The sequence below is a fragment of the Branchiostoma belcheri genome, unplaced genomic scaffold, assembly GCF_001625305.1.
Source record: "Branchiostoma belcheri isolate BF01 breed outbred unplaced genomic scaffold, Haploidv18h27 scaffold13, whole genome shotgun sequence".
NCBI lineage: Eukaryota > Metazoa > Chordata > Leptocardii > Amphioxiformes > Branchiostomatidae > Branchiostoma > Branchiostoma belcheri.
The window spans coordinates 2,767,109-2,778,955 of NW_017802713.1; the positions used below are offsets into that span (position 1 = coordinate 2,767,109).

General features: G+C 40.1%; 1 protein-coding gene across 1 annotated transcript in view; it reads right to left on the bottom strand.

Annotated features, from left to right (window-relative positions):
* The window catches only part of LOC109463834 (deleted in malignant brain tumors 1 protein-like), an 18,378-nt gene extending 7,368 nt beyond the window's left edge, over window positions 1-11,010 (bottom strand). The window contains 11 exon segments of the mRNA XM_019760712.1: window positions 1,198-1,310; window positions 1,746-1,971; window positions 2,160-2,273; window positions 2,652-2,720; window positions 2,970-3,056; window positions 3,854-4,165; window positions 6,236-6,355; window positions 6,589-6,679; window positions 6,773-7,008; window positions 9,010-9,084; window positions 10,890-11,010. Of these exon segments, the coding sequence (XP_019616271.1) occupies window positions 1,198-1,310; window positions 1,746-1,971; window positions 2,160-2,273; window positions 2,652-2,720; window positions 2,970-3,056; window positions 3,854-4,165; window positions 6,236-6,355; window positions 6,589-6,679; window positions 6,773-7,008; window positions 9,010-9,084; window positions 10,890-11,007 (1,561 nt within the window). The 5' untranslated portion in view covers window positions 11,008-11,010.
* Between the last annotated feature and the right edge of the window lie 837 nt (window positions 11,011-11,847).

Below are 11,847 nucleotides of genomic sequence, written 5' to 3' on the forward strand. Positions count from 1 at the left end.
TTGGAATCCAGGGGGATCCAGAATCCTCCTAGGGGAGATTGGAATCCCTATCTCCCCTAGGAGGAGAATCTGGAATCCTCCTAGGGGAGACTGGAATCCTCCTAGGAGAGATTGGAATCCTGATATTCAGATCCCAATTTAGTAGTAAAAATACTAGAACTCATAGATTGAATCATTTCACACCTAAAGTTTCAATTAATTTCAGCATAGACAAGCCTATTACTATTGTAGGTGAATTACTACATTGGAATCAAAATTTGTCCTGGCATAATTTGCAGTTCTAAGTCCATAATTGCAATCTTTCCTAACTGAGACCCAAATCTATTTCCAATTGGCAAAATAATGTGAAAATAAATTGGCAAAATGAAGGAAACAACAATATTCTTACAAACCATGGCTCGGTAGGGGGAAACATATGCCAAGTCACTAACAAACTGGAAAAACTGGTTTTTGAGTCACGATCTCACAATGGCCTGATGCAAATATCTGAGTCGGATCTACATATTCACTTACGTATGCTGAAAGTTTAGTTGTGAAATAACTCAGTCTATTTTCCCAAGGATTTTGCTGCAAGCAGAATTTCTCCTTTAAAAATTGGAGATTGTCCTGTAAGAATTCCACTTGTCCTAGGACAAATTGGAATTCCTATCTCTCCTAGGAGAATCTGGAATCCTCCTCTGAGAAGAGATTGGAATTCAGATACTCAGATCCCAGTTTTGTAGAAGAAAAACTTGAGTTCCAGTCTCCCCTAGGGGAGATTCCTGATCCCCCTGGATTCCAATCTCCCCTGTGACGTAATATATATATATATATATATATATATATATATACCTACGGAATAATGTGCTTACTTACTGTAGTAAGTCGTCCACCAGTTGTTCCAGGCCGTGGTCCACCACCAAGTGTCGGGAGCCGTGGTTGGTTCTTCGGTGCGCCAGTAGTTGTCTGTTACGCTATACGGTTCCGCAGTAGAGTGCACTGTACAAAAGACAGGGAAAATTTACAAAGGCTCTGGTTTATAATACATCGTCTGTATATGCGATAACGTTACTTGTACTTGTCGAATAAATTCAGTCGGATTCAAATCCAAAAGAAGTGCATTTGAACACCGATATCGATTTTACTGTGTCTAAATGTTTATAAAGAACCGCTGCCTTAATGTATAAAGAACAAGCTTAATGAATGTTCCCCACTCACGATAAAATCTAATCCTGAAGCCGTTGTCTACCACACTTCCATCGCTTGTGAAGTGGATCATAACTTCATTGGATGAGCTGTAGTAGTACCTCGAGGATCCTGTTCCACTAAGACTGTAATCAAATAACAACATTGTACATGCGAAAATAGTTTCATCAGGTTGGTAAAACTTAAGAGATAGGGGAATTCTTTTTACACAACCAAAGAGTCTCACCTCGCTGACGTTTCGGTGTCTGACAGACACCGAAACGTCAGCGAGGTGAGACTCCTTGGTTGTGTAAAAAAAATTCCCCTATCTCTTAACATTGTACATGGTTAACAAGATTTGATAATAAATATTCCTCTTCATGTGATATAAGGGTTGGGTAATGTGTGAGTCAGAGACTACAGATTCACTTGTCAGGATCAGTCCCTTGACGTTGGTTGGTGGATGTGGTTGGTAATTTTGATTCTTCTAAATCCAGCAGTGCTGTATTTAGTGGGTATTTTAATTTGCCATTCGTCCTAGGAAAATACAGCATATAATACGATTACAACATGGAACATACCGAGCAAGTCTGGGCGAACTGGTGGATCGACCATCGTAAATGCTCAGGTGGTCGCAGCAAGATTCCAGGTTGTAACGCTCCACTCCGATTTCCACAATAGTTCCGATGTACCCGGTGAGGATCCAATGACAGTTGGCGTTGTTAAAATAGCTGTTTGGGTAGTGTGGACTCTCGATGATGCCGGAAGATTGGTAGAACTGTCCGCCACATGGAACGGCGTCGGGTCCTGCTTAGGAATGAAAAATACACCAGTCGAATACGAAAGTTCGCTAGACGTGACAAAAAGAGACGTTTCAACAATAGTGATAACGATGATGATATTAGTACTAAAAAGGAACATATATATATCATTGGTTTATTCAATGATATATATCATTGAATGAACCAATGATACATATGTTCCTTTTTTAGTACTAATATCATCATCACCTGGTGTAGTTTGCCACCAGTCCCAGTAATTTGTGGTTTGTTCCCACCAGCCGGGGGTTGGTTCCTCTGTAGTGATTTCCACATCTGTCGTCAACGGATCTGTAAAACAGTGTTTGACATGATTACCGCACTTAACCATGAACTGTTTCGACAGATGATCATAATGTTATACAGTATTGCACCTCACCCTCCGGTGTATATTCATGCCTTCAAGTACCAGAGTTGCAAAGCAAGGACTGATGCGTTAAAAAATCGGTTTCCTCAAGAACTATCGTGGAGTGGACCTCGCTGCCACCAATACAGAAGGGGCATCCCACAGTTAGATGTGCAAATGTGATAGCTAGTTCGATGCAATACAGCCAGATGCCGCCGCGTCCTGTACCTGTGAAGCCAATCGAGATGTGTTACGCCGAAGGGCGGTTATACCGGCTATACAGATACAGACTTATGACTAGTTAGACAAAAGTCCAGCCTTACCTTGCGTTGTCTCCCACCATTTCCAGTCCGTTGTCCACCTCCACCCGCCAGGAACACTTACAGTAGTTACTGACGATGTGATATACATGTAAGTGGCACACATAAATAAAACAAGGTTCAGAACTGCATTGTTTACATAAGCTAGGTTTATGAAAGGGCATATTCCTGACATTCTTACCCAGTATCATAAAAAATGAACACTGTGGAGGTTGAGACCAATCAGTCAAATACTTAACGTTAGACACATTTATCAGAACATAAGTTATTTATACATAAAAACAGAAGCTATTTCAACAAATTAGCTAGTTTTCCACAAACCCTCTGTCTTCCACCAGTTCATGGTTGTCCACCACCAGGGTTTGTCAGTAGTTGTCCACCACCAGGGCTTGTCAGTAGTTGTAGAAGCTATATAAACAACAGGTAAAATTTTTAGTAGTTGTAGAAGCTATATAAACAACAGGTAAAATTTTTAGTAGTTGTAGAAGCTATATAAACAACAGGTAAAATTTTTAGTAGTTGTAGAAGCTATATAAACAACAGGTAAAATTTTTAGTAGTTGTAGAAGCTATATAAACAACAGGTAAATTTTTTAGTAGTTGTAGAAGCTATATAAACAACAGGTAAAATTTTTAGTAGTTGTTGAAGCTATATAAACAACAGGTAAAATTTTTAGTAGTTGTAGAAGCTATATAAACAACAGGTAAAATTTTAGTAGTTGTAGAAGCTATATAAACAACATGTAACAGGTGAACTGTATACAGGGCCCCATTGAAAAGCAGTGCCATCACTGAAATATGGGTCAACCTGTATAAAAATGATAGAAAATAAAAAAAATGAATAAAGTAATCTTACAATTATGTAAAGCGTGTGTGTGTCTTATGTTTCGTCTTTGACAATTTACTTTCACTGTATCAACTTTGAATTTCACCAAATATCTTGTGAGGTGTTAAAAATCCAATAAAATGAGTACTTATAGTGACCAAGACTATGATGATATGCATTTCTTTGAAAAAAAAAACGGGAATCTGTTTTTTAGATTACCTAAAGGCTGGCAGTATGGTGGCAAGGCAGTATCCATTGGCCAGAGGAGTGTCCATTGGCCACAGGAGCCAATGGATACTGTCTGGTTAATGGATACTGCCTGGCCAATTCGATACCGTCTTTTGCGGCCACTGAAAAATCTGCTTGGAGAATAAACCTACCGATACATGAGACTGAGACGTCGTCCCCATGGTTACAGTTGTGGTTCCCCCAGCCGCGATGTGGGCAGTACTGCAGGGAGCTCTCAGACCCGTAACAGTTCAGGTCGTCCATCCATATCGGTCCGCTACCCTGTCCGTAGTACGCGTTGCGGTAGTACGTGTCGACCTGGTCGAATCCCAGCTCGTGGCAGACCACGTTGGCCTCGTTCCACCCGAAGCCGTCGTGACAGACAGTCCCCCACTGTCCGTTGTAGTAGACCTCCACTCTGCCGTAGCTGTAGCCGTCTCCGCCCCTTAGTCGGACATGGAAGTCTGTACAGTATGGCATGGGGAGTGAAGTTTATGTACGCAGAGGAATCGATGGGTTACCAATCCAAAATCACCTTTTTTAATAATAGGTTTATTGCAAATCCCTGCCCGTAGGCTAACTGCAAAAAAAAACAAGAAGCCATAGGTGACAATCCTCCGTGAAGTTTTATATATTTCAACAAAATCCCAAGCGTCAACGCCAGACCTACTGTGCAGACATTATAATTAGGCAACGGTTAATACAATGAGGGCGCGTCACAAGCATAAAACATACAAAGAGCTAAATCCATTGTCAACTTCGTCTACAACAAAGCTAGTCAGCGACTTTTCCTGTTACGTAGACTGAAGCATTTCCATATCGCAAAGGATGACCTTGTCACTGTGTACATTTCTTACATAAGACCCATTACCGAGTACGCAGCCCCTGTCGGGCACCCGGGATTAACAACACTGCTGAACAATAAGATTGAGAGAATCCAGCGTAGGGCGGTCCGCATCATTATGGGACATGACTACACCCGTTACTCCGAAGCATGCTTACACCTCGGTTTGCCATCTCTGCACTCCAGACGATCGAACTTGACTTTAAAGTTTGCGAAATCACTCCTTGTGTCTGAACAATACCGCCACCTACTACCGCCTACAAGATGAACATTACTTGCCGACAGACTCGTTCTGCTGGTAATCTGGACATTCTCAAGTGTCGAACCGAACGTTATAGAATGAGTGCTGTACCGCACATGGTTCGTTTACTGAATACGTAATTCCATTTTAATTGTTTTTATATTGCCCTATATGATAAATAACATGTATTTTTATCCGATTTTAATGTATACTTATTTTATAATTGTTTCGATCGTTGTGTATGTAATGACTCTCGATTTTAGGTTATGTATATAATGCTCTTGTGCAGTCAATCTGTGTAATATCACATCATCAATTCAGCCTGCGGGCTGCCACTGTTGTGATATAGATGGCGACATGTCATAATAAACCATTCTACTACCATTACTGCTCCCAGGGCGTGTAAAGATACTGTGCTTCAAGTTCGAAGTTCATTTTAATTACACACACACAATCATTGCATTCATATAAAGATCGGACTATCATGGTCGTGTCTAGTAACAAAGACAGGCCCAACCGTCTTACCGTGCCTGTACCTAATTAAGCGCGCCTGGAATTCCAGCAACAGTTGCGGTAAGCACCGCGAGTGTTACTACCGGCGGCCAGATAACCAGGATATCTGCTTATGAGTACCTCTGCTACCAGACAACTGCCTAAACCTACGGCCTATTCCACAGGATTGTAAAAGTAGGGATGTTTCTAAAATATGCATTTACTCCAATATCAAAACAGCTACGGTAAAAATAAAAAGACGTGCATCATCCCGGACATAATGCAACACCACATGCGAAATTACACAGAAATGCGACGTACGGAAGAATGCGTTTTGGCTGCGAACATCTTCCAAAAAACTTGGCATCTCTTAACCATGGGCAAAAACATCTGGAACCACTTATAAAAACCACCCCGTATCTGCATGAACTTTTTTTGCATGACTGCTATTCCAAACAACGCGTTTTTCTGGACCATTCCAATTCGCCTCGTAATTGTAGGGGTGCGTCTGCGATATTACATTGACCGCGAAAGCAGCAACGGCAAAAATACACATTCGTGCATCAACACGGGCATGCCCGCAGACGGCGTATAAAATTGCGTGCCGATTACACAAAGAGAACCCAGTGTTTTGACTGCGAACATGAAAAATCAGCCGATTACAACACTCCGTCCGGAGGTCCTGACCTCCTTCACGGAGTAACAAGGATAAAAGAACATTGAAACATAGTACAAAATGACTTCCATAATAAAAAAGCTACATAATAATTAATAAAGGGTAATTGTCCAAACCTATGTCTGAAAATATGTCAGAAGGGTTTGACATAATTAGCCATTAATAATGAATATTCTTAACGAAACATTGTTTGGAATTAGCTAGGATGATTTTAGAAAGAAATATATCGTGACCACCGAAGCTTGTAATTTGGAAGTTTTTTGTAAAACTATCACACTTACTGTAATAATAGTCAGTATGGTCAGCTGGCGTCATCCAGTTGTTCCAGGCCGTGGTCCACCACCAAGTGGTAGGAGCTGCGGTCGGTTCTTCGGTGATGAAATCTGTACTGTGTGGACTGTCTGAATGTAAAATAAAAAGTCATTGATAATGTCTAATAGGAAGTGGTCTCTTGTACTGAGTTCTCAGATTCTGAACAATGTTGTTGTGACTTTTGTAAACCTAGGGTTTCAGGGAAGAGTCTAATTACCAAAATGCATATTCTCATTTCACAAACAGTAATTAGATATGGCCATTCTACACTTTGATAGCTACGCACACGTGCTAATGTTGTGAGTGTAAAATCTTTACCAACCTGTCCACGGGCAAGGTCCAGGGTTCAGGATAACGTCGTCAATGGCGATGTCCCCTCTATAGCTGCCACCACGAACACCCTCAAACACGACCTGCGCACAACATTATGGCGTTAAAAGATCAGATAAGTTTATCTTATACGCTAGCATGCAAAATTTATCCTGTTGATAACGTGGTGTCCAAACCTGATCATTGTGTATGTAGACTTGCACGGAAGCGAGATGCCAGCTATTTCCCTGGTTGTTTGACCGGCTCCACACGAGGTTTGACCCGATCAGTACCCGCAGCTGATTGATGTCAGTCCCGTACATGTGGTAGGCGAACTGCAGACAGTACCAATCATAGCCGTAGACGGTTGGGCTGCGAAGACGAGCTACCTCTCCCGACCCACCTGAGGAAGTCTCGATATACATGTAGTATCCTGTAGATGAAGATTGTTCAATTCATATAAATAAAAATTTATTAAATTATTAAATATACATTTATTTTCCTAGCTTGCCTAAACTTGCAAGACTTTGGTTTCAACTGACCACCTAAGCGACTTGACGAAAATTCTGGTCACAGTAGACAGGTGGTCCTTATAGACCACATTCTTATTAATCTTAATGTTTGGCCAAATGGGAAAATAATATAATGAAGGGACAATCAAAACCTGACCCACAATGGTCTTCATGCAGAGGTAGTACAGGTTGGAGTCTAATTCGTTCAAGCAAATATTTTAAAACAGCACATGAAACAATAGGAGAGTGGTAGATTATTAGGAACATGCCTGAGGTCAAGAAAGCAAACTAAAACGCATTCTGAAATAAGCCCATACCCATACCATGTCCGGTCGTGTAGTCCCCACTTGGGCCAGTTGAAGAAGAAGGGGTGGAACCGCTGTGCCGTATCCACTGGATGCCTGACGACTGTTTGCTGTAGCCGCAGTCGCCATGGTCGAAGTCACAGGAAGCGTTGGTTTCCTTCGCCCCTTGAAAATGCAACAGCAACATTCTTTTAGTTTTCCATGGATTAAGACACCTTTCAGAGCGACTTCATTGCGTCATATGATCATTACGAACACAGAAATGGTATGCTTAAGCAAATAACTACAATGAAATTTAGAAGGTTTCTTGTCATGGCACATTTTGCATGTGACACTTATAGGCTTTCTCAGTGTGGCAATATACGGATAGCTCCATAGCATCCAATCCTACCATGGGGATGTTCGTTCCTCTAGAGATGCTACCTCTGTCATTGCCATTGTCATTGTAGAAGAAGGTTTGAAAAAATGGCATGTCTGAGAAAATTTGTCCATGGCCCATCTGTTTTCAACAACACATACTCGTACACTTCATAGTCTAATTCAAATATAGTCTATTACATCACTGTTTGTTTGACCAGCTTACCTGGTGGTGTTGTATCCCACGATCCCCAGTCTGTAGTCTCGTCAGTTGGTGCTGACGATGTGTTGAAAATAGAACATATAGATTTGTCAAGTAGTAATACTAGTAGCAGCAAATGCTATTAAACATTTAAACAGGTCACACGACAAACTTAATGCCGTCTTGTGATGGCCCAAATACTGTACTATTCTCCAGGCCGTGCGTAATGTCATCTTTGCCTAACAACGTGGTAGGCTATTAGATTACAATGTGAGGCTTCTACACAATATTCTGCACTATTTGTCGCAAACGTGGTGAATGAAGGTAAAACCAAATAACAATGGCCCATATCATCCAGGCAAATGTGACTTACGCAGTGTTGACAAAGCATAGTAGCAGTAATACTCGTCTTCGCCGGATGAACAGTCCCGATGGCCGTCGCAGACCCGGGATCGGTGTATGCACCGGCCGTCATAGCACTGGAAGTAGTCCGACCAGTAGCAGCCTAACGGGTCTACGAACATAAATAATTAAAACAAAGTGTTCACAACTTCGCAGGATAGAAGTATTATAACTGTTACTTTCTATCTAGATATGCTGTCTTCTGTCTCATGTTGTAATTGTTATTCTATGTTCAGTGGCGGCGTTAATATATTAAGCTACACGTATTTCGTTAAAGTGCGTCACCACAGTGACTATGTATTGTTCTGTAAATGCTGAAATGTTGAAAAAAATCTACAATCTATCACTGTCTATCAAGTTTCAAGTTTATTTATTTTACCAGGGCATATGTCAGATTCGTGGATCTGTTTTCAGATATCCCAGGGCACACACATAAAAAATACATTCATAAAAACTACAACACAATCATATACAAATAATGTTACAAACATGAACAAAGTGGTCGCAGAATATGCACATTTAGTTCAGTATATGCACATTAGTTCAGTATATGCACATTTAGTTCAGTCAGTTTCCAGGTTCAATATTGATATGAATTAAACCAGATCGTATACCAGTTAAAAAACTGCGTTCAGAGATAGCACTTCTTTACTTACCCCAAGTAGTGTAATTGTACGCTGGTGTTGTGGTGTTGTACCAACGGCTCTCCCTGTTTTCCCCATCGTCCTTGGCTGTGTTGAAATATTTTGATAACCAACATATTCAAAACATACATTTTCCGAATCACAAAATGTATTTGCTAGCATCATACAAGCTAGTACACTGTTAAGAAAAAGCTCTAAAGGATTTCCTTCATCACCAGAAAACCAGACTTGTTGATCAAAGTACATGCAGTATTCTTGTGTTCAAGATGTAATTTGGTTCATAGCTGTTATTTCCATTGTCTTTATGTAATATGTCACACATTCAGAACCTTTCCCCTGATGGGGACTAGGTAGGCATAGTATGTAACGTTACATGTGTAAGTGGGTAGGTAGGTAGGTATATATAGCTACTTATACCCGTGCCGTTGCTAAGTTGTAATAATATTGGACCGAATTAGTTATTGACTCTGTAATGACGTCAGTTTGTCTAGCAGTCTGGTTCCACTGAAAAGTTTGTGATCGATTCAGTTTGTAATGAATTCCATTGCACTAATCGACTACCAACCGATATTGGCTATATAGTGTAATAACGTTCACTGAATACAAGTTTTGCAAAAGCTTGCAGTTTGTTTTGTAATGAATTCCATTGTAATAATCGGCTACCATCCTTAAATGGCTATATAGTGTAATAACGCTCACTGAATACAAGTTTTGCAAAAGTTTGCAGTTCGTTCTGTAATGAATTCCATTGTACTAGTCGGCTACCATCCTTAAATGGCTATATAGTGTAATAACGTTCACTGAATACAGGTTTTGCAAAAGTTTGCAGTTCGTTTTGCTAATGAATTCCATTGTACTGATCGGCTACCATCCTATAATAGCTATATAGTGTAATAACGCTCACTGAATACAAGTTTTGCAAAAGTTTGCAGTTCGTTTTGCTAATGAATTCCATTGTATTAATCGGCTACCATCCTTACATGGCTATATAGTGTAATAACGCTCACTGAATACAAGTTTTGCAAAAGTTTGGAGTTCGTTTTGTAATGAATTCCATTGTACTAGTCGGCTACCATCCTTAAATGGCTATATAGTGTAATAACGCTCACTGAATACAAGTTTTGCAAAAAGTTAACAGTTCGTTTTGTAATGAATTCCATTGTACTAGTCGGCTACCATCCTTAAATGGCTATATAGTGTAATAACGCTCACTGAATACAGGTTTTGCAAAAGTTTGCAGTTTGTTTTGTAATGAATTCCATTGTACTAGTCGGCTACCATCCTTAAATGGCTATATAGTGTAATAACGCTCACTGAATACAGGTTTTGCAAAAGTTTGCAGTTTGTTTTGTAATGAATTCCATTGTACTAGTCGGCTACCATCCTTAAATGGCTATATAGTGTAATAACGCTCACTGAATGCAGGTTTTGCAAAAGTTTGCAGTTTGTTTTGTAATGAATTCCATTGTACTAGTCGGCTACCATCCTTAAATGGCTATATAGTGTAATAACGCTCACTGAATACAAGTTTTGCAAAAAGTTAACAGTTTGTTTTGTAATGAATTCCAATGTATTAATCGGCTACCATCCTATAATGGCTATATAGTGTAATAACGCTCACTGAATACAAGTTTTGAAAAAGCTTTCAGTTTGTTTTGTAATGAATTCCAATGTATTAATCGGCTACCATCCTATAATGGCTATATAGTGTAATAACGCTCACTGAATACAAGTTTTGCAAAAGTTTGCAGTACATTTTGTAATGAATGCCATTGCACTTTTCGGCTACCATCCTTAAATGGCTATATAGTGTAATAACTTTAAATGAGTACAAGTTTTGCATCCGATAGACGGTAAGGTAGATAGCAACGATGAGGCACCAATCCACATACCTTCCTCTCCTGACGCGATCCCATCGCTCAACACCAACATCAGGTGTAAGATGACCCAGAGTACCGCCATCTTGTTACATGGTCCAAACTCTGGGGCACAGCCGACTGCTCCAGGCATTAAATATCGTCATGCACGTGTTTGTACGCTGCAGATGTGAACTTCTCACATTCGCCATGATAGCGATGATATTTTTTTCATTACTGTCCAGAAACGAGATCCTGCTTCTTATCTCTAGTCAACAATGTTATCGTTTTTAATGTGTTTGCTATTATAGCTACCTTTCAAGCGTGCAGAATCCATCCATTTACTTTAAAATACCTGTTGTCTCTGGCTTGTTTCCGTATATCACAAGACAGTAGAGCTATTAGAGAATTAGACTTTTTCGAGTCATTTCTAACGTTATAACATTTGTTGGCTTCGTTCAAAACGTAGGAGATTATTTGGGTGATCTTGTCTCTTTGTTAGAGTCCACAGAACCCCTCAATGGGAAGTAGATTAAAAATATGCAAACGTATCAGCACTAACTCCCAAAGTTTGATTCATATTTGTAGCTGTAGCGTACGCCTGTACTGTACGTGCTCATACGGTGTCATACGACCATTTGTTTAAAGTACAAACCGTGTTTGCTTTTAGGAGACACTATGGCACCCATACCTTTCTAGAACAAACATCTAAATTGCTCGTTGAGTATTTACCCACTCTAACGTGCCACCATTTGGTCACCTCAATTTCTAAGCGTTAAAGTTACTAAAGTCCGTATACCACAACAAACCGTTATCGGTATGACTAAATACCTATTCCGGCCTCGATCGACCGCTTCCTGATCAAAAATGGAGTCTACATGGGTTACGAACCCTTAACACTTTTGATACCTTGTCTATGCAATTATAAATAGAACAAGAAGCCATAGGTGACAATTCTCCGTGAAGTATTATATATTGCAACAAAAAGAAGTAG